This window comes from Fringilla coelebs (assembly GCF_963513975.1).
Source record: "Fringilla coelebs genome assembly, chromosome: 1".
Taxonomy (NCBI): Eukaryota; Metazoa; Chordata; class Aves; order Passeriformes; family Fringillidae; genus Fringilla; species Fringilla coelebs.
Window position 1 is genome coordinate 95,751,949 of NC_140028.1, and position 24,108 is coordinate 95,776,056.

At 37.0% G+C, this 24,108-nt stretch overlaps 1 protein-coding gene across 1 annotated transcript in view; it reads left to right on the forward strand.

Moving 5' to 3' along the window:
- SLC9A3 (solute carrier family 9 member A3) overlaps window positions 1–12,621 on the forward strand; it is a gene marked incomplete at both ends in the record, with an annotated part of 49,144 nt that extends 36,523 nt beyond the window's left edge. The window contains 9 exons of the mRNA XM_084211453.1: window positions 185–274; window positions 2,082–2,152; window positions 4,334–4,463; window positions 7,636–7,751; window positions 8,366–8,495; window positions 9,012–9,188; window positions 9,762–9,837; window positions 11,178–11,291; window positions 12,374–12,621. Of these exons, the coding sequence (XP_084067579.1) occupies window positions 185–274; window positions 2,082–2,152; window positions 4,334–4,463; window positions 7,636–7,751; window positions 8,366–8,495; window positions 9,012–9,188; window positions 9,762–9,837; window positions 11,178–11,291; window positions 12,374–12,621 (1,152 nt within the window). The remainder of the gene's footprint in view (window positions 1–184; window positions 275–2,081; window positions 2,153–4,333; window positions 4,464–7,635; window positions 7,752–8,365; window positions 8,496–9,011; window positions 9,189–9,761; window positions 9,838–11,177; window positions 11,292–12,373) is intronic.
- Window positions 12,622–24,108: the final 11,487 nt, after the last annotated feature.

A 24,108-nucleotide genomic window follows, 5' to 3' on the forward strand; every position in this document is an offset into this window, starting at 1 on the left:
TTTCAAACCTTTGTAATAGGAGCTGAGGGTACTGTATTATTTTATCTTCTAGAAGGAATAGAAATCAACTGAGAAAGTATGAGAACCACTAAATAAAACACAAATGTGCTTTATTTCTGTTTAACCAGCTGGAGGAAAGTCTAAGAGGACTTCCAAGAATTTATTGTCTTGTTTCAATCCTTAGGGACTGACTATCAAACCTTTGGTACAGTGGCTGAAAGTGAAGAAAACTGAACACAGAGAACCAAAACTGAATGAGAAACTTCATGGCAGAGTAAGATGTTTAAAAAAACCTCATGGTATCTTGCATTTTTACAGAGCACCTTAGGAGAAAACAAAATTGTTAGTGAAAATGTCTTTTTTTTGTAAGGGAGTGGGCTATCAAATTTCAAGAGCAAAATCCTTCAAACATTTCAAAAGTTATTTGTACGTTGCTGTTTCTCTTTGGTTGGAGTCCTGTGAGAAGATTTTCATATGCAAGTTCTGGTCTTTCACTTGAGAATTCAATGGGGCTGGGAGTACTGGGGAAACAGTACAGATGGAATACGCTTCTTTGTCTTCATCCAAAAGAGGAGGATGATTGATAATTGCTAGGGCAAAGCATGTCCAAAAATTTTTATTTTTCCTTCTCAAAAACTTAATTTTTGGAAAAGGTAAGAAAGCAGGCTTTGTAGCTTGCATATTACATAGAAAAATACTCTGCTGCCTAGTACAGAATAATTATATACTGAAATTCCAGACCAATGACAACAGTTTCAATTCAGTGTGAGTGTTGTGTACCAGGATTTCTTTACCCTTTTAGAATATTTTGAAACACAAACTCTTCCAATTGACTTTCACACCACATAATAAAGTTTTCATTAAGTAAAAGAAAACATAACCTTTCAATATAAATATAGGTTAAAGGATGGAAGACAATAAAACATCACAGTATCATCAAGGTTGGAAGAGATCTTCAAGAACATCCTGTCCAACCATCAACACATCACCACCATAGTCACCCCTAAATCATATCCCCCAGTACCACACCCAGACAGCTCTTGAACGCTTCCAGAGACAGTGACTCCACTACCTCTCCGAGGAAATTATTCCAGTGCTTACCACTGTTTCAGGGAAAACTTTGTTTTCTGAAATCTAATCTGAACTTCCCCTGGCACAACTGAGGACCATTTCCTCTTGTCCTTTCACCTAAGACATGGTAGAAGAGGCCAACACCCACCTGCCTACAACACCCTTCCAGGTGGTTATAGAGAGTGAGCCTCCTTTTCTCCAGGTTTAACAACCTCAGCTCCCCCAGCTGCTCCCCACAGGACTTGTGTTCCAGACCTTTCCCCAGCTTCATTGCCCTTCTCTGGACACGCTCCAGCATCTCAATGTCCTTTCTGAAGTGAGGGGCCCAGAACTGGACACAGAACTAGAGATACAGCTCACCAGTGCCTAACGTCAGTCCTGCTGTTCCAAACATAGCACTGTATATTCTGCAGTAATCATTCCAATGTTCAGAGTGAAATGTTAATAACCATACACAGAAAAAGGCCAAATTGTACCTGCAGCTGCCTTGGTTTGAATCAAGAGTTATAAGCCTCCAGATTTCTATCAGCCAGATAATATACTTAGTATGAAATTTTGCCCTAGATATTAAAAGAATGGTGCCTACTTCTACTCTGAGGGGAGTATAAACTCCTGAAACATCTAAAAAGAATTACTGTGGAAACTACTCAACTGAAATAATCACCCACACTAATAGTGGCAGATTTACTTAATAGGGCAGAAATGGAGATGGTAAAATGAGTCCATAAAAGTTTTAAAATTGAATGTTAAAATGGGGGTTTAATGGTACCTTCTCGTTGAGACCCTTGTAATTCAAGAACACTCAGTGAATTTATGAAGAACTGGTTAGAAAGTTCAGGACCTTTGAAGAAAAGCTTATAGTTAGTACTTCTGTAAATGGGGAAAAATTTTATAACAGCCAAAAAATTATTCTGCATAGTCACCTGGTACAACTTGAAATAAATTGGGCTATTTTCTAATTATGCTTTTTTATTTCTGTAAAGATATTAATTCCACTCTCACTTTCCTAGGCCTTTGATCACATTCTTTCTGCTATAGAAGATATTTCTGGACAAATAGGGCATCATTATCTGAGAGACAAGTAAGTAGTAACCAATTTAGAATCTGGAAATACTGCTAGGAAATATTATCTGTACATTATAACTTTTTAAGCCTATGAGCTTAGGGAAAGTAAGGATGCTAAATGTAGTAAAGAGGTTGCATACTGAAAATACTGGAAATACAGCAAATGTCAAAACTGTATTTTTGGCCCCTTACAACTAGAATCTTTCCTTTCTCTTCCACAGTTCAGGTTATGCCTTTGAAGGTGCTTCAGTTCACATACAGGGGTCATTCTCTCAAGATTAGAAAACGGACTATTTGCAGAAATTTTCATCTAGAATGTTAATGTTGGTTTTTCTTTGTACTACTACATTTCATGAATACTGTTTATGTGTGGAGGCACTAAAAAAGCTCAGCTACAACTATGCTAGCTGTTCATCCTATCTCTGCAAGGATGTGTTTAACACCTGTGAAAGTTATGGCAGAGGGTGCTCTGAAATTGCTCTGACAGTGTCAGCCTATTAGCCTGAAACCAATAGTGAACCATCTCCTCTGTTTATAGTGGATTCATCTAGAGAGAAGCAGAATTACTCAGCTGAGAGATACACCATTACCTTTAAAGTACATGTGAAGATTTGCCCTTGTGATGGACACACTTCCATACCTAGATGAATAAATGTGGAAAAAAGGACATTAAATCTGGACTTCCTTAAGAATGTTATTTCAAGTTAGGCCATTCTCTCCCTGGAGTCGGGTCATTTCATAGGTGCAAACTGTCACAGTTTTGACCTGCTAACCTCTTGCTGACTCAACATGACAATTCCAATCCAAAAGCTATGTGGTTGTGTTAGCTTTCTGCAGAGCACACCCCTAATGCTTTTTGAGAAGCTGAGTCTGTTAGCTTAGGTTTAACATTATCATGCAAAACAATACAATTCTTAGGCTGAAGCATGCTTGTACTGGAACTCAAGCAGAATTGCTCACCTGCATCCAGTTATAGAGACAATCTTCTTCCTTTCCTTTTACTCTTCATTTATTTATGCAGTAAAAAATTTTCCCGAGGCACTACAGAGAGAATAAATCTTTATTTTGGTCTAAGTTTGTAGTTTCCTTTTTGGGAATAAATTTCAACAGGCTATATATAATACAGGCAAATACATCTCCAGTTTTGAGATTGCCTCAAAGATAGAGCTATATTTTTAAAGTGGAAGATTAACATGTGACTCCTTGCATGTCAGAAAGTAATCCCCTTGAGTAAGAACAGAAGGAATAGCTTAATGTAGAGTCATGGTTGAGTATGTGGTTTAATGACCAATATATTTTGAATGAGACCATCTTAAGCCTGCCTTTTGGACTCTATGTACATGAAAGTGCTGCTTCCATAATGAAATGGCAACCCCTAGCATCCTCACCGATAGGTTCAGGTGTGGAAACCTGAATTAGAGCCTTCTGGTCAGATGTTCTGGCCAGAGAAGAGGAATAGTCATCAATTATGTGAATAATATTTAACACAAAAAGGTTTAGGCAATCTGAATCAAAAACTGGCCATTGGGTGAGATGGATAGAGTAATTCTGAGCAGTAGTCTCCAAAGCTGCCTCATGCCCTTTAGATGAAGTGTTGAGGAAGTTAGAAGAAAGTACAAAAGCTTTTAATCTTTTGGACCCTAAACATGACAGGGCAGATATTCTACTCTCAGACAATCTTGGAAGTGTAAATCATTGAAAATACATATGGCTACTATCCCCAGAGCAGAGCACATCAGTGGCATGATGTGGCAGAGCTTCTGGAAGGGCACTGTCATTCAAAACTGATGGTCTGGCTGTCTTACAATACACCTGGGGAAAAGCAGATTACTTTCTCAACAAGGGAAGAAAATTTAACGTAACCAGAAGTGGAAAAATAAGGTAGCATAACATCCAAAAGTATAAAATGTGCTACTGACTCTGAAATGGGCTACTGTAATCACAGCACTCTTGTATAGTAGTGTTGGGTAAGTGAACTGATTAAATGCTTTGTGACACCTTTGTAAGTCTGTAGCAGGCTTTTCCTTGACTTTCTTTCCATGCTGATTGAAAAGCTTCAAGACACAAATCCCTCACATTCCACCGTTCACCTTTTTTTCAAAGTGTTTAGCTAAAAAAATATAATTTATACTAAAGTAAAAATGCTTTGAAACTAAAATTGCTTGTTGCCATTAACACAGTTTGTTTAAATTATCAGGTGGTCCAATTTTGATAGGAAATACCTCAGAAAAATACTGATGAGAAGGTCTGCTCAAAAATCAAGGGACCAAATCCTTAATGTTTTCCATGAGCTCAACTTGAAGGATGCAATTAGCTATGTGGCTGAGGTACTTATGAACACTTGTTGACATATTATAGCATCATTTGGAATTTGTTTTTTTAAAATTTGTACTATAACCTAAAGTTGATCTGTTGCAGGAGGTGCCTAAAGGAAAACTATTTCCATCTCAGCTCTGCTTTTATTTATTTTTTTAATGTGTTTTGCGTGTCAGTATTGCTGTTTTGAGAAGCTGTAGTTCTCAACATTGTGCCTGATCGCCAAATGCTAGTATATTGTACTTCAGCATACATTTCTGTTGCATTCTACTGAATATCTTTGTTTCTATATTCATTACTTGAAAAAAATACTGTAATTCTGGAGGGGTGTTGTCTTTCTAAATGTGTCAACAGGGTCTGGCTCCTGCAGGATAGTGGGTCTATGTGATGACAAATCTGATTTGAAGAAGCTCACTTCTCACATGATGTGCATATGTGGCCGAAGTGTGGGACTGCTAATCTCAATCTGCCAGATCACTGTAACACGCACCCAAAAAAAAAAAAAAAAAAAAAAAAAAAAAAAAAAAAAAAAAAAAAAAGAAAAGGGTAACTTTAATTCAGTGGAACCATAAGCCGCACAATTCAGTAATTAGGGTAAAATATACTACAAATATCAATTGTAAACAAAGAATTGTGAAGTTAGGGAAACTTAAAACTTGCAACAGGAGAAGTTTTTAAAGGAGATTTGAAGAAAGTTTCTGACCTTCTGTAGGAGTAGTGCAGCAATGTTGCCTGATTGTGTAAGAGTTCCTAATCTTCTTCAGTATGAAACTAGTCAGCTCAGTTCAAACAGCCATGAATGTGCAGTACTGATACAGGGTAAAGGACAGTTTTAAATGGAATATTTTTAAAAGTGATTTTTGAAATTATAATTTATCAATGCTCATAATCTCCAATTGAATTACTTTTCACAGTTAGGTGATATATCAGTTAATTTCTTTAAATAAAAACTATTACTATCATTGATACTACTACTACTACTGCTAAGCTCTTTTTCCTTTTTTTTTTTTTAATGAGCTATAGCCAGGCAGTCTTTTTCAAATGAAACATATAATTTTGGAGATTGAATTCAGAAAACAAAATGAAATTCAGAAATTATGTTAGCATGGAAGATGGAGAATAGTTCAACAAGACAAGCAAATTATTCCTTTTGAGATTTTGTAAATTATCCTTTTGATTTTTAGACCACCTGAACTCAAGAACTAATTTTCTTTCTTGTGATTCTTTCTGGGTCACACCTCAGAGGAAGAAAGTTGGATAATGACTTTGAGATGGATGACCACGAAACTCATGTTCAAATTCATTGCTGAATCTGTTCAGTAGATTCATTACAGTGTTTCTTCTCTTTAACAAATGCAAAGGGCTTTATAGATCACTAATACATGCAGATTTAGAGTCAGAATTTTTAGCCAATAATATCTTTGATCCCATATAGTAAAGACAGATTTCTAAAAGTTAGATTGCTAATTTTTTAGGCAATGAAACACAAGGGAACTGCTTTTTGTTACCTTAGTCCAAATCCTATTTGTGTATATTGTTTCTTGCAGATAAATTCTGTTGGGCAAATGTCTACTGATCTGATAATAATAGAAAAAAAAATTGAAAATTCTCCAAGTTCTACAGAAGCTTTGCAACAAGTTTTCTTCCTGCAGAAATTAATTATGAGCTGTGAATCCTAGTCATTTCACCTTTCTCACTTTAATATTGTCTTCAATATACATTGCCTTAACAACGAAAAAGTTGTTAAAGCAATGTATCAAAAGAATGTATTAAAAGAAAACTTCACTTTGCAAGTATATCTTTGAACTAAATATCTATGAATTACAAGATGAAATTGAAACTGAAGCTATTGCTTCCAGGATAAGTAAAGACATGCCTCCCCCAGCTACTCACTCTCTTCTTACTTGCAAGAAACTGAAGAGTTTAAAAATTATTTTATATCTTTTCCTTTGTTCAACTCTGCTGCTGGGGTGCATCTATATAATAAATATGAATTGAGAGAGTTAAGTCTTTATCTAAGTAAATTCATTACAGTTGAAAGGGGAGAACCTAAGCCAAGAAAAATGAAAATAACCCAGAGCAACTGAAGGGAAGTGACTTAAAATACTCATGGTTCATAATTTGTTCTGGCTAAAATACCTTCACTGCTGATCTGGTATGATGTATGTATGAAACATTAAACTTGATTTGAAAAGAAAGTCAGATTCACTTAAGAAAATGGATGGGACAATGTTCTCACAGAATTCAATTTTATTAACCTCAAGTTTTCTGCCTGCAGAGGCCCCAGTGTATTTATTAATGCCATTGGTAACCCACACACTGTGATATGTATGTGGTTTGCCACATCAAAAGAAAACTTTTTTTTGTCCGCTCCATGAATATGAAAATGTAAAGGAAACACAGTACAGTTAAAGTTGGAGAAATGTAGATAACATCTCTGTTCTGCAAGGGAGGTGATTTTTCTTGATTATTACTGCTTAAAATCTAGAGACCTGCTATGTAATTTCACTCCACTGATTCAAAATCATAGATGTTTTCAGCCTGTGTAACCGCAATGTCACCCAACAGATACCTTTTAGCTACACAAGAGATTATTTAAAGTGTAGGGAAAAGTATGAAGATATAAAACTGAGCTTTTCCAGCAGTTCACTTCTGTGACACCAGTTTTAAAACAGAAAGAAAATCTCATCTCTTCAATATCTCATCTTGTCATGTCATAATCTCTTTTTAATAGTCTTGTAGACTTCTATCCCCACTTAATATTTGCTGCTTCCAGTCTGGTAGAGAACAGAAAACTTCATGTTGTGTCTTTGAAAATGTTTCTGATAATGTGTTGATGCGTTGAAGCATAAACATCCTTATGTATGTTCCTATGGTCTTGGCTTGCAGCATTTTACAAAGTAAAGTTGCAAATCTATTGAGGCACAGGAAATCATTCACTTTTCAAAATCAGTTTCTAAGAATGGAGTAGATTTTCTCTTTGCTTCGTTTGTTGGGATAATGTCACTCAACGTAAAGAAACCATAAAACCTAAAAATGGTTTTTATTTGTTACCTAGATACAACTCCTCCCATGCTTCTTGTGCCATTTGCATAAATAGTCTCACAAATTATCTGTATTCTGATACGCATTTTGTCCTAGGTTTTTACAGCTGTAATATGTCTTGTTTCTTTCCATGACCAGGGAGAACGTAGAGGTTCGCTGGCATTTATACGTTCTCCAAGTACAGACAACATGGTAAATGTGGATTTCAGCACTCCACTCCCAAGCACTGTGGAAAGCTCTGTCTCTTATTTATTGTAAGTAATGTGGACTGACGGGGTGGCGTATGAGAGGAAATTGAAACACTGCTAAAAAAATTGAAAAATGCAAATTACAGGGCCTTTGGTCACTACTTTTTGAACTTTAATTAATATTTTCTCCCACAGAAAATGGGTATATATGGATTTATAATGTCATATTTTACACACATTTTTTTTTCGGTAAAGTCTGGTAATATGAAGCAGACATCCCCATTAGGGCTGTTTCATTTGCCTTTGGTTCACCAACTATTATATACAGGGCTAGATGTTATTTCTGTGTTTGCTCCAGAAAAAGGAGAGGGGCAAGGAAAAAAAATGCCCCTTCCTTAACTTTTTGATGAATCTGTTACTGAACAGACCATGTGCCATGTAAACGGTGAAATAAATTAATGCTACATCCCCCTGAAAGACAAAAACCAATGATCTTTTCACATTTCCCATTAGGCATTTACTCAGCCATCGTAATTTAGCTTTAGCCAGTTCTTACTCTTCCTTTTTTTTTTTCTTTTTAACTTCATCTTGTTTTCTCCTTTTCATTCCTTGTCTTCCTGTTTTTTCTTCCTTTTCAGCAATCACTGATTTTAAAAACCACTGTTTGTGTTTTTCTTCAGGAGAGAAAAAGCTGGACCAGTTTGCCTTGACATGCAAGCTTTAGAGCAGAGAAGGAAAAGCATCCGGGACACAGAAGATACCCTTGCTCATCACACCCTACAGCAGTACCTGTATAAACCCAGGCAGGAGGTGAGAGCCAGAGGCTAGCACTGGACTGTTTTCCAGTCTAAAACTAAGAGGAGATAGGAAGCAAAACTTGCGAGTGAAACTCAAAAGGAGAGAACCCACTGCAAAATCTGCACCCTTGAGGAAGATAGGCTCTTTGTGTGATTTCCCATTTAAGAACATGGCATTTTAAAAGAACTAGTGCCTTTGAAATCACTGGGAACAGTGGAATGCAGAACTGTGTCCAGCAAAGGTTCTGATCAGGATTAAATGAAGTGTATCAACTGAAGGGATTCAGACACTTACAGGGGAGAAGCTTACTTTGAATGACAGTCCACTCTTACACAGTTAAAAATCCTGGAATTGTTTCATGAAGAAAAAAGAAAAATGGGAGTTTCATTTATGCCTTCACGCTAATCTTTAGTTCACTCTTTCTTACGGAGTTGTTTACATTTTCGTGACACTGATTGAATGCATTGATTCAGGGCTTTCACCTGTACTTCTCAGTAAGTGAATATTGTCTTCCCTTCCTGGCCACAGCACAAACACCTGTACAGTCGACATGAGATCATGCACAGTGAAGATGACAAACAAGACAAGGAGATTTTCCATAGGACAATGAGGAAGCGCTTAGAATCTTTCAAGAGTACCAAACTAGGAATAAACCATTCCAAGAAGCTCAATAAAATCCACAAACGAGACCGGGGCCAAAAAAGGGTAAAAATACTTTCACAAGGACCCAGATGTAGCCACCTATTATACAAACTAATGGGTGGGAAGGGTAGGGAGGACTCTGAAGGGTCCTATGTCCTGCACTTATCTCTGTCCTATAGAACTTAATGAATTTAGAGGACCTAAGCAAGAAGAGATAAAATTAGGAGGTAACTCAAGGGGCTTCTTCTCACATTCTGCACTTCTCTATGCTTTGGGACTCTTCTTCTGGGTGAGAGGTTTCTGATCACTTGAAAAACAACAGACCCTGGACCATGCTACTACACTGTGGAGAGATTTTGCAGGAGAGAGGTAGCAGGATAGGATGGAGCATTCAACCAAATTTGTGTGAAACTAAGAGAGAACACACAGTATAAAAAGAGCCAAAGTTTCTTTTTATACTCTGTCTGTCCACTCTTCATCTGTAGGTGGGAAATGAGTGGCATCAATATTGAGCCTCAAACAAAGATTACAATGGATTTTAGGCTTATTCTGCTGAACTCATCATTTCAAAGGGTATCACTGCCAGTGCTACCTGATGACATTAGCATTTTTGGTCACATTTTGCTTTCTTTTCAGAGAAATAGCAGTGTCATACCAAATGGAAACATTCCTTCAGAAAATCCAGTACAAGATTTTGCTTTGAAGGAAAAAGGTAAAAAGATTCTTAGACTGTTTTCATTAACTGAATTTTACCAGCTACACTGCCAGCAAAGCATCACTAAAAGATTTTGTGATATGCCACAGCAAATCTGACAGTAAAAAGGGGCTTCTAGTCATAGTTCAGAACTTGAAGTGGTGATCTGCTTCATGCTTAAATGTAGTGTGTAGAAGTTGGTTTTTTAGGCATCTGGACGACAAAAAAAAATTTAGTTGGCCTTTTTGCTCACATTTTAAAAGTATCACATTTATATTCTGTAAACAAAACAATGCAGTGGCTACAATATAAATGAAATTTCAGCTTCTGTTTGGATAAGGTACACAGAGCTGCTAATTTTTTTCGTCACATCAGGATATGTCTACCTAAGATATCAGCCATATAAAATTCAGTAGCTGAGATTGCATTCTTATCTGAGTTAAAGTCCACTGTTTTAGAAGGGTCTGAATCAGACCTGAGGCTAAGCAAGTATGATATAACTCAAGGAAGGTGTAGTCAGAGGTCAGTTCCAGCACTGCTTCACCCTCCATGAGCAGATCTATCACATGGATCAGTCTTGGAAGTGTAATTGGAAGCTGACCAGCCTGGGGACTATCCCAAGCAAAAGCTGGTCTTGCAAATAAAGCCCAAAATTCTTTCCCGTTTTAGCCATTTTTGGGCACTGGTGTCAGGCATTGCCAGATGTGATGGGTGCTAACATGCTTGTTATACAATTTTAAATTATATGTGTGACTTCAAACTGAAATGTGGTTAAAAGCTGCTGAACTAACTTTGATTTGTGTTCTTCCCTCTGTTTATGCCTGTAACTCCTTGATCTCAAAGACAACTCAAGTAAAATAGAGAGGGATTTATCTTTTCTCAGTAGCTCCAAGCAAATATATTTTTCCTTATGTACCTTCTTTGAATCATTTACTGAGTGTTATTTTTGTTTGACTGAGAGGAGCAGTACAGTTGGCTCCCCATGTGTAATATTCTAGAACTACTTTGCTTGGGAAGAGCCTTCCGAATACTCATTAGTAGGTCATTCAATATTGTCTTGTTAAAGAACTCTGCATAGAGATGTCATCATCTACTTAACACCAAAAAAGTTTAATTGGAAGACAGACTTAGCAAGCGGTTTAGCAGCTATTGTAAAACTTATTCTACTGCAGTAAAAGCAGCAATGACCTCATTAGGTTTGAAACTAGTCATTATACTAACGCTGACCGTGTCAAGTGATGAACATCCTTGTTAAAGATGTATAACCATGACAGCATCAAACCAGTAGGAAATAGCAATTTCTATCAGAACTGATACAAAGCTGTAATGAAATTGCATTTTTTTTTCTTTCCCCCTAGATTTGGAGTTTTCTGAATCAGAAGAAAATAATGATTATGAGACATTGCATCTAGGCAAAGGAGTTGATTTCCTGGCTAATGTGACGAAACAAAATTTCACAGATGCACCTGCTGGTAAAAATATTTATTACCTACAAAGATTTTTTTTCCCCTCAAATTTAACAAAATGTACTAGAAATGCTGATGAGTTAGCCTGGTGGGTTTTTTTTGTGGTTTTTTGTTGTTTTTGGGTTGTTTTTTGTTTTTTTTTTTTTGCTTGAGTGATTTTATGTGTTCAATCTGAAAATACATTTCCTTAATATTAATGTTAACATACAGATTTTTTGATATTTGGAGGTATGGAGAGCACCACTTTTGAAACTGACAGCAGTTGTGAACATGACTACCTAAACCAGTTTTAAAGCCACTAATTATTTCTAGCAGCAGAAAATGTTATTTTAGAATTGTCTTACTTCACAAGACCAGTCAATACTAGTCCTCTGGAATTATTTTTCACTTGCATTGGAACTTTGTTGTGATAAATTTTGTTCTTCTTATTTCAGGCAAGCTTTCTACTTTTAGGTTCACAATCCCATCAGTTCCTTACAGGCTTATAGAAGTCACTGAAAAGGGCAGACTGCAGCATTTCTGGAGCACTCAATGCTCTTGATTTCTAGCCCTGAAAGACTCCAAAATATTAGATTGGAAGCTTATGTTTATGTAAAAGCTTGTCAAACTTGATAATGTATGAACAGGCTCCTGTATCATACTTTTGACTGCTTCATGGCCTGCCATAGCTACCTCACACTCATCTGTTTATGGAGTGGTGAAGTCAGGGTTTTTTCACATTTTTTGATGCATTTGATCTGAAATTTCTGCAGTTAATTTATGCTGTGGTTTTTTTTTTTCCATCTGGTTTAACACTTCAGGACTGATTAATTCTTTTATTGATTTTATTTTTTGTCTCAAGATATCCCTAACTTCATTGCAAATTTGATGTGACAACCAATATTTCTCTTTATTGAAATCCAGTATATGTCTAGCTATAACCAAGATACATATGTGTGCAATGGTCTGTATATTGACTTAGTCACACACATACCAGTGTATCAGCCCCTTTTTTCCAACAGCCTTTCTCCTTTTATAAAGCATCTTGCTGTATTATCAAGAAATTATTTTGATTACTTTTATTTGTCACTCGTGAATTTTTTTTTTAGGAATTGATAACCCAGTATTTTCAGCTGATGATGACCAAAGCATCTACATGAAGTTCTCACCATGGTTATCTGGTGAAGACACTGTGGTACCCTCACAAAGGGCCCGAGTGCAGCTCCCATATTCTCCAGACAACTTCAAACGGCTCACTCCAATCCGGCTCAGCAATAAATCAACAGATTCCTTCCTGCTAGCAGATGGCCCAGAGGACCGACCCAGATCTTTTCTCCCAGAATCAACACATATGTAATATTTTAAGAGATATTATCACCTTTATTTTTTACCCAGACTTCTTATCAATCCTGAGAAGTAAACTTATTCTTGTTTTTTCTTCTTTCAGAAAATGTCTTTCTTTCCTGATTTCTTCGTACAACTTAACATCTTTTGTTTCCCTCTGACTTAATTAACAGAACACTTCTCTATTTTCCTTCTGCAGAAGAACTGTTCAACTATTTGGGGTCCAATGCCTTGCTACTTTTACAGCAGACAAGGGTCCCTCTCTTTGTTTTCACTCGAATATTTTTAATGCCAAGAAAATAGTATTCCAAGTACCAGAATATTGAGCATACATTTTCAAGAGGCTTCAGGTTTCCCGGTTAGTCAGTCCTAGGTGATAAAATTGGTAACAGAATTCCCTAAAAGGAATAAAATTTTTTGACCCTGTTGCTAAGAAGCCTTGAGTTAGCTGAACATTTTTCCAGATTATTTATCCAGTGTCCAGGAAGAAGAAATGCCCCAATGCTACAGTGCAACTATTCAGTGACACTACTGATGTACCATCAATTTACATAAGAAAGGGGTTTAAAATGAATTGTATTTACTAAAATGCATCAGAGTCTCCTTGTGGGGATAATTACACAACAGAATTGTGGAGAAGCAGAATTTCATTTAGAGCTTTATCCTTAAACTGTGAATTTACCTTAATCCATACCTTATTTTGAAACTAGAAAAAGGCTTAGCTTTCTGAGGCAGCAAATAATTTGTTGTTTCTAATGTGTTAGAGGCTTAAAATTAAATTGATTCTGGGTTTAAATTAATATCCCAGTTGCCCTTTAACTTCTGCTGTGTGGAAATTTTCCACACCATAAAATAGCTTTCATTTTTATAATCAAGTCAGGTAGTGCTTCAAACGAGGTGGGTCAGGTCCACAGTTCAGATGTAATTGAATAGAACACAGGGCACTTCAGGGATTGTGCAATGAAACACAAAAGTCAGTGTCATTGTGAATACACTTTTGTGGAATCCATGGGCACAAATATGTCTTAGTGTCCTCTTGGTGTGCATCAACAAAAAAAGTGAGTTGAAAGTATTCTGTAGCTGGTTGATGAAACCTTTTTCAGACAAACACCTCAGGCCAAGAGTGAATACTGTTAATTTTGACATAAGAAGTATTTCATGCCTCTTAAGAAGAAGTAGAAAAGGTAGTTCCATTTTTCTTCTGTTTTGGCTTCTGTCCCTTCAGAAGATGTGCTAGTTCAAGGGTAATTAGAGGAAGCACATCACTTTCTTTACAGGAGTGGCCTGTAGGTCTGTGTTTGGTTTCAGTACTGTGTTTCTTAATAATGCATCTTTGTTTATTTTTTAAATGATGCTTTAAAATAAACACTGTATTAGTTAAAGGACTGTGAATTACAGCCCAATATCCTGATGAGAAGTGTGAACAATGAGCAGCATTCCAAAAGGAAAATTTCACCTTGACACTTATCCACATTGAAATTCTCTTCACTTTTTCTTCCCCACTGAGAACATTGTCACAGAATATTGACATATGACCTGCAGAACTTTTGAACTTTTTCTTGCAAGCCTTTGTTCTTTTCCTCCATTTAATTGCTTTATTTATAATTTACTTTATTATTAGGAAGTGGTATGTGCAAGTTCATTTGTGGGTATCTTTGATATGTCAAAATCACTGGATTTTTGACTAGTGCGTTTCTTAATAAGTGTTTTGCAAAGTTAGATTTCCCAAGCTGATAAGCACACACCTTGATTACTGTCTGAAACAGTCCTCTGAATGATCTCCTTAACAAAATTCTCCCAATAGGAGAATGATAGTAAAATCTCAATTAAAAGGTTTTAAAAAAAAATGGAAACTAGAAGCCAAGAGTGGAAGTGTTAAGTTTCTCTACATACCTAATGTATACAGAAAACTGATCATAGGTTCTGATCAATAAGAGATTGATTCCCTGGAGTGAAACCCTCTGCTATTTGATTGAAAGAGTACAATTTGTTTCAAAAATTTCTGAAATATTTCTTTGCTGAGAATCAGGACTGTTTAGATATACACCTTAGTCACCAGACGATGGCTCCATCTCCTAACTATCTGAAACAGGCAGTTGTTCATCTAAACACTGAATTAAGTTTTGCTTGACATTCAGCAAGGATAAGAAGTTTACTCACTTCAGGTTGTCCAAGATAGAACTGGATACAGAGTAGAGTTCTTCAGGAAAAAAATAATCTTTAACCACTCACTTTCATAAAAATAGCCAAAAGCAAAGCCCAATAGCCAGCATACTAACAGACAAACTGTGTACAAATAGAAAACAAATGTTTCTATTTAATTATGCTCTCTAGGTGATATGGACCATGACGTTGAAATGACAGAATACTCCTCTTCAGATGATCAACTAAACCAAAATGGAAGTGTTTCAGTGAATCCCCTCCACTTCTTCCCCTCTTGTCTTCAAATGCCTTGGACACAAAACTACTCTTCATTGGAAAACAGAGGGAATATATCTCTTTCTGCTGTCTCTGAGTACATTGCTTCATGTGACCCAAATGTACCTGATCTCTTCTGGGAATCGGGTACAGATATGAATAACAAAGAGACAGTAAACTCAGGTTATTGTTCTGAAGTTAGCTTCAAGTCGGAGAATTCACAAGAAGAGAATACTCTGCTTATGTTTGAAGGGCTGGAAGACTCTTATATGAAGGAGCCCCAAGAGAAGAAAATGTTGCTTGATATAGAAGGGAATTACAGGTCTGCTGCAGCCAGACGTGTACAAAGCCGACGCTCTTTCCACAGGCCAAAACCTCTGCATCACCCTAAGCTTCAGAAGCTGGCATCTCTTCCAGCATCTTGCCATGTCCCTCCACATTCCTTGGAACAGGAGGAAACACAGCTGTGAGCCAGAACTTAATTGAAAGAAGAAGATGAACAAAGGGCTTTTGTAAAAATAGAGAGCAACCTATTGGGTCATAGGATCTGCTCTAGGATGGCTTCAGATGGAAAGGGAGTGGGGTCCTGTGATGTCAGAAACACTTGAGCTTTTCTGCTGCACTTACATTTTTAAGTTCTTATTCATAATGAAAGGGTGCATAGTGAGAGGGAATTATGACTCGTTTTTTTTTCACGTAGACTGTTACAAATAATCTATTATTTTTGGAGGGCTAAACCAAGAATCTTTTCAAATGGTAAATCCTTGATGTTTTTTTGACGTGGACATGGTTTATTATGCCATTATGCCATAAATACATTTAAAGGAATAGGCTGCATTTGCTGCTTCAGTAATGGAATTAAGCATTTTTGCTACATGAGATTAAAGTAAAAGAAGCCAATGGTTAGCCTTTTCCCTGCTAAGTCTACTCTGATTGAAATGGATCAGTGCCTTTTATAAGTGCAAGCTACAGAAAAATATTTTCCTGCTCTTGAATATTTGTGTCACTGAGTAATTGTGGATACAGACTCTCATGTAAAACTTTCCAGGGAGAGGAAAGTCCTGGAATCTTGAAATTTATTCAAGTACTCCAGGAGGGCCATTTCCTTCCTTCACCTTCACTCCCTCAACTCGTTAGCACTGGAATGAAAGAACATCCAGAATTAGCTCAGAATTATAATTTGTGTGGTCAGAAGCAATTAATTTAATATTCTTAATTAAGCTGCTCTATTTTAAATAGCCTCACTCAGAAAGAAGTGTAAATATTTGTCATTTTTACTGCTGCTTTGGAAGAGACCTTCCAAGTACTGTTAGATTATCCTGTTAATTTATGTATCACTTTCAATAGCTGATCAGGATAGTGGGCTCTCAGATGGTGTTCTGCATTTTGCCACATGATTTAAGTGCCACAAAGACTCAGGATGCTGATGGTTCAAAGTATTGTACAGAGGCAGTTTGGCTACTGTGCATGTATATACCTACTTCTTTAGGAATGTCCTTTATTTTTGTATGTGGTTTTCTGTCAAATGATAGTTATGGTTGCACTAGACACTTACTGCATATGAATTAGATCTACATCACCTTGAAGACAGATGGAGACATCAGTGAAAGCCAATTCAGATGAAGACTAAATAAAAGTGAAAACTCTGAGACCTCTCATACATGTATAATACTACATGTATAGTCCTCTGGCCATTTTGCCTTGGATGATTCCAGTCTTGAAATTTTGGCTTGAAATCTTCAGTGGTATAAATAGTAAAGGTTCTATGACATTAATAGAAGGAGAGTGCTTAGCCACTTCTGTGGTCCTAATGTGTTCCTACTTTCTATTTAATATCAGTGTAAACTATTTGTAAATGAGCTGTCACCTTCAGGGAGGTATCTGAATTGTTTAAGACTGGATCCTGGACAGTGGCTTTATGTGGTAAATTTTACTTTATCTATAGTAATTAATGATTTTTTCACTCTACCTACCCAGATTTTGAATGGGTTTGAGATGATTCTGTGTAAGATATCAAAACTGATATTTACCCAAACACCCAAGAAGAGTGGAGCAATGTGTGAAAACTCATGCCTAAATCCTTTTTCTATCTTTGTCTTCTTCCCAAAATCTGTATGTTAGGCTGCTGCAAATTGCAGAGATGTGATGGCATATACAAACCTAGACAGATACAAAATGTACACCTCTAGAGACTAGACTCAGAGAGAAGTGGTTCTTTTGGTAGCAGCTGCCACAAGCAGCTGCCTGTTTAGCTGTCATTGTAGGCAAAGATTCAAATCAGGGTCCCTGACTGGAAAGCTTCATCACCCACAGCTACTCTCGTTAAAATTCAATAATATAAATACAATTTTTGTGAAACTGAGTACATGTGAACATACTATTTTGATGAAGTAGAGCATATTAATGCCATTCTAGATATTATAATTGGAACAAGTATTTTAGTAATTGGCATAGATATGTAACAGGACTGTGACTGATCCCAAATATTAGTACAAGTAAAGTGCAATGTGCCAAAAATCTACCCCTCTGTCTCATAGCATAATGCTAAAGTGCCAACACCAAAATTGGCAAGATGCTCATCAGGTGTTGGCTTTTAAATAAAACTTTCATTTCTTATTGGCCTCATACAGAAGTCATTGCTGTGCTGCAGAGAACCACACTGTGGACTGTTTCCTGCATGCTTGTTAGACCATTACCAATCTGTCTTTGTACACCTCAAAGGTGTACCTCAAAGGTAGGAACCTCAAAGAAACATTTGTAAGTTGTCATCAGCAGATGGGAGTTTTCACCATATAACTGTTGCACAGACAAGAGTATGCAATTTTGAAAATCACATATGTTTCTATTGTTGTTGCAAGCGTTTAGGCTAAAGAAAAGAGGATCCATAGACATCACCATATTTACAAACATACCAGTCTCTGTGAAAAGTCAGCAGGACCCTGTATGTTTTTGAGGGCTGTGGGCTGTAGTATTATAAAACAGAGGAATATCACACCATTTCAAACAGTAGAAATGGAAAGGCACTATATACAAAGGGCTTATCTCTCTGTTTCAAGGGCATTAGGCATTTTCTATATGTTGCTCAACATATAGAAAACTACAGCTCAACAAATATAGGATAAAATGGGCCGTTCCGATAGCAAAGAGACCTTTCTCTGGAATATCTTGCTTAATTCCTGAAGCTCTTCTGCCCCTGGAAGAGGTTTTCTAGTAGAATTGATTCTACAGCAAGGTTTTGCTTGTCATAATTTCTCAGTTTGAAATGTGATAAAAAAAACTTTCATGCCCCCAGTTTCCACATTTGAGAATGTACTCATTCATAATACTCATACTAGTGGATTATAATTCCTTTTTTTATCAAGGGCAATTGATAAATACACACTCCCACTCTCTACCAGGGTAAATACAAAAAAGCGAGTTATAACAGTTGATCATTTGTCATACTTTTTTCTTTTTTTGCTTTCTCTTTCCTTGTGCATTCACATTTCCTGTGGTATGTGAACCTGTGGGTGAAAGTGTTTGGTTACTTCTTCAGCACACTTTAATCAGTCAAGCACCACTGATTTCTATCACAGCAATATAAATTCAGAGCTGCTGAGGATACAGCTCTAAGTATCAGCTATTTTCGCCCTGGTTTATTAGACTGGAATGATCAGTTGACAACTCATTCACCTCTGATGAGGCCAGTTCAGTTCTTACTTCCCTGAAAACTCTGTCTCTAAATTTTTTTTGTGACATGCTCTGTCAGAAAAAGGGAAGCTTGGCATTCCACAGTTGTTATTTATTTAATAAGTAACTGTGGCCTACCTTCTTGCAAAAACATGAAGCGAAGAAATATATTTTGTTCCTTCTACATATTTTGCTCCACAAATAAAGTTCTTTTTAACAATGTTTATTATGCTGCACTATGACCTAGCAATGTTAAAAACCCCCAGAAGTGTTGCCTGCATTGAGGCGAATTCTGTCTCTCTGAGCTGTGAACCTAGTTATTGAAATATATGAAATTATGTTTTACAAATACATGGTCTAGTCAGAGATTTATGTGAGAAAGTTTGCAAAACAATCACGTGCCTTAAATTGTCACTCTCTGGAGTGCTGTTTGGACATACTTGTGTGTACTTTCCAAAAGGTGTCAACTTACTTCATATATTTTTAAACAAGTCAAGTTGTTCTGCTAATGTCTTTATAGAAATGTTTTAATAGTATATCATAATGAGAAGTTTGGCAATAAATTGTATCACTTTGGTGGAATCACACTGGTTTGGTAAGTGATTTAGAAAATAATTTATTTATTACACTTGGAAAAGACTTTGCATTCAAGACTTCTGAGAAGCATGTATTTCTGCTCCCAAATCAAAGTTAAAAAGGACAATGGAGTGCTGCTGATAATTCATGTCATTTATAAAACACAAATCATTAAAAGCAGCAACAAAACTGGTAGATTTCCTGAGTCTCATTCTGACAGCTGCAACACTTTTTGAATAGTTCTAGTCTCACTGTAGTCAATGACAGAATTCCAATTGACTTTATAAGCCACTATTTTCATCCATAGAGCAGAAAGGCACATATTTTGTCAAGTTATGTATAGAGATGTAATCATAACAACAATTTATAATTTAAATTTTACACAAATGACATATGACATCTCATTATTATTATTATGCACGTGGATTGGGGCAATTCAACATCATAGAAGGAAAATTCTGACCAGTCTTAGAAAGTTATTTCATCGGTTTCATCAAAGTTTCAGGAAAGCTAAGTGATAAACTGGCTCTATAGTTTATTTTATAGTTTATTTTAAAGTGTGATCCTTTATATAAAATATAGTTTATTTTATAGTTTATTTTAAAGTGTGATCCTCCAAGTGTTATCAACAAGGAAGAGGCTGCTCAGACCCATCACTGAATACTGCAGTGCTTCCAGGAAGCACACATTTGCAGGCATAAAAGGAATCCTGGGAGGCAGTGTAGCTGTACTCATGACTGAAAAAATGAAGAAAGTCTGAAGCAGAAGGATCACTTTAGTGCTCCTAAGGTGTGAGTAGCTAAGAGTGGGGAGAAACCTTATGTGGGCTAACTATGTACATGTGAATACTCATGACAGAAACAATGAAAACTGAAATGGGTAAAACTGACCTCAAAGGAAGATAACAGAGAGGTGCAAAACACACCTATATCACCTGCCTAATAACCAATGCTTAATTCCTACCCACACAAACATATTTTCAAAGGATAACTCTATAAAGTGCAATTTTAGCTGACATCTTAATACTAACATTTCCTTCAGTGTAAAAGCAGTAGAAATGACAAATAATGTAGTCACAAATAATCCTGGATCTAGAACCCAAGATGTGAGAAAAATAATTCACAGAACTTTAAACAAGCACATAAACTCACTAATCCAGTGATGGCAGGAAGGTACCGAGAAACACCAGGATGATTACACAACTTGCAGTCATCCCATACTCACTGGCTCAGAACTTTACTGTATAGAGTAGAGAGAGTTTCACCTAGGAAATAGAAATGGATTTTGAGAAGACAGGATAGAATGCAGTGACCAATTGAAGGGCATGACCAGATGAGCAGACTGACCAGCAACCTGTTCACATGGAACCAGTCCCCTAAATACCATCATCTCTCTATCTTCTTAGAGTTGTTCGCCCTCAAAACACCTTAATTGCCTCCTTTCCCTGTCTTAGCTTCCTATTCAAAGCATCTTATACAATGTCTTGCAGAATCCCAAGATAGATTCCATTATCCCATAGGCAGTAACCCTCCTTGTTCTGCAAGGTGATACAGAGCCCACCCACACGACTGACCTCAATGGCTTTCACCACACAGACAAGGAGGCTGATTGTCCTCCTGTGACAGCCCTGGAAGAAGCCAGATTAGAGTGCACCAGTTTCTCTTCTCCAGTTGTAATGGTTTCCTGAGCATCACTGTCTCTCTGTGCTCCTCTGTGTGTGTGAGGATGGACTTTGTGTTTCATAATCTAACAACTTCATTGTAGTTTCTGGGGAAAAAAAAGTTCTATTGCCACCTGCTCAGGTTTTGTGTGTGATAAAAAGTATTTTTTGAGTTGGTGGGATTATCAAGATAAATAGTGTTACCTGCACCAAACTGTTTTTTTTCTGCTAAAAATTGGTGAATTCTATCCATCACATGACATGCATAAAGAATAACAGCATCATTTAAAAAATGGCCATTATAATTTATTCAATTAGTATTGTTGAAACTCTTATCTAAAAAGGCTATTTATAACATCACTCCAGCAAAGTCCTACTTCTTTGACAAGTTTACAAGCCAGATCGAGTTGACAAGTAATGTACAATCCTAAATTTAATCCCCTGAACACTGCCTATATTTCTTAAGATACTGAAGCTATTCAGACATTCAGAATATAGAATCATTTCGGGTAAAGAAGAACCCCCACTGTTAACCTAACACTTTCAAGCCCACTATTAAACCATGTCCCTAATCACATGTCCAGGTCTTTTAAATACCTCCATGGATGGTGACTCAAACACTTCCCTGCACAGTCCCTGTGTGTGAGTGCTTGTCAACCCTTTCAATGAAGAAATTTTTCCAGTTATTCAATCAAAACTTCCAATCTGCAGCCTGATGGGGCAACTTGTTTCCACTTGTCCTATCACTGAGGAATGAGGCCACAAAGCTAAGCTAAAAAATGTTTGAGACATAGATATGTTGGAGAGCATCATGTGTAGGATGACTGTAAAGTCTCATGCCATAACACAGGTAGGTCTGCTGTAGAAATATATTTCACAGGACATAAACAACACCCAGAAGTGTCAGTGGAAGAAGATTTGTGTTAGATTCATCATTGGAGTGATTGCTGAACCACATGGGATAGGTAAACTTTCTGGAGCATTGAAAAATAGATTTTTTGGCTGCTATTGGCATGTGAATGGTCTAACAATAGATGTAAGTGAGCTGAAGAAACAGCTGAAGTGAAACAGCCTTTATCATACAAGAATAAGCAAAATACTGAGAATATAGATAAGGATTACCATATGGATGCAAAAATGGACCTAATTTGGAGAGAAGATAATCCTTTTTTCCAGTGCTGCAAGTCTTTTTACTGCTCTTAATCCAATTTTTACATTGCATATTTCCTTCTTGTTTTGGAACAAATACAGCTTTTAAGAAATTCTAATTCTTACACAATTCATTAGGGGACAACTTTGTGTTGTGAATGTTTCATTTCTTTAACAGGCTTGCACTGTAAAGCATTTAGACCTTTTTTTTAAATGACAGTTTTGAAATCACCAGAAACTGGTTTTGCTTGATGTTAGAATGATGCTTAATTCTAACATGAAATAGTCAGGAGTACAGAGATAGTTTAACCTATCTTCCCAAGCAAGCACTGCCCTTTTAGACAACTAATTTCGTAAGGTGGAAAAGGGGTGGCTGTCTTCCCCTCTTTTACCTTTCTTCATACCTTGAAACATGTAATTAATATCTTCAAGAATTTCCAAATCATGCGGTGATTCCCACCTGAAAAGAAATCTGAATGAATTTGTCCCGCTGTGTTGGATCTGCATACACTCTGGACAGGCCTAGAAGAAAAGAAAATCTATTATGAAGGAAGGTAATGGTACATTTGGTATACATGTGGTAAATATATGAAGAGATAAGCAGTTACTTTTCTGGGAGCAACTGAGTGTGACCAGTAGGCCCTTTTTTCTAGATTTCACTAGGATTCCTAATACCTATAGCTGTTAGCAACACTACCAGTTTGCAGGAATGGAATAATGAGTTTGAATAGCCAGTGCCCAGTAAATCAGATGTTGTGACAGTTTGTAAGAACCTTTGTACAGCAGGGTCAAAAAAAAAAAAAGACTCGGACTGAACCCAGAAGTACTTTGTGCAAATTATCAACTTAAATATCTGTCATGAGAGAATACAGGCTCTTGACTACATTTCTGCCATACCTAATGAGGAAATAGTGGCACATTTCAAGCATTCACCTGACCCACCTGAGCTCTGAGTCCACTTCATGTTACATTCATATTCAAACATCCTTGAAAAGGCAAATAAGAAGCAGTTAAGCATTAGGAAACTACCTACATCTAGCTTATGTAAAGAAACCAATACTTAGACTTTTCTGCAAATAACGAACCTAGTTCTACATCCTCATTGTCAGTGTTTTCTTTTGCCTTATTGGACTTTTTAGTTGGGCTTACTTTTAGTGATGATAAATATGTATTGAGCAATTGGGAGGCCTAGACAGCAAGATCCCTTGACAAGGGAACATTGCACAAGTACAGAGTACAGCATCTGACAAGTGTTAGCAATCCATGGACAGATAGTTTCAGAGAAACACTTTTTGAGTAGCTTTTCAAGTTTATGTTTCAGTTTGCCTTGCAAACAGAATTTTACTACAGGAGACTGTATGAAAAATCATTAGATTAGATTACAAAATCAGATTAGATTTGACTAGATTAGATTACAGAATCACAAGGTTGGAAGATCATCGAGTTCAACCCATGACCTAACACCTCAACTAAAACATAGCACCGAGTGCCACATCCAATCTTTTTTTTAAGCACATCCAGAGATGGTGACTCCACCATCTCCACGAGCAGACCATTCCAGTACTTTATCACTCTCTGTAAAAATCTTTTTCCTAACCAACCTATATTTATATCCAACCTATATTTCCCACAGCTTAAGACTGTGTCCTCTCGTTCTGTCAATTGTTGCCTGGTGAAAGAGACCAACCCCCACCTGACTACAGCCGCCTTTCAGGAGGTTGTAGAGAGTGATAAGGTCACCCCTGAGTTTCCTTTTCTCCAGGCTAAACAACCCCAGCTCCCTCAGTTGCTCCTCACAGGGCTCGTGTCCCAAGCCCCTCACCAGCCCCATTGCCCTCCTCTGGATGTGCTCAAGCATCTCAATGTCCTTCCCAAACTGAGGGGCCCAGAACTGGACACAGCACTCAAGGTGTGGCCTTGCTAGTGCCAAGAACAGGGCTGACCTCCCTGTTCCTGCTGGCCACACTGTTCCTGACACAGGCCAGGATGCCCTTGGCCTTCCTGGCTGCCAGAGCACACTGCTGGCTC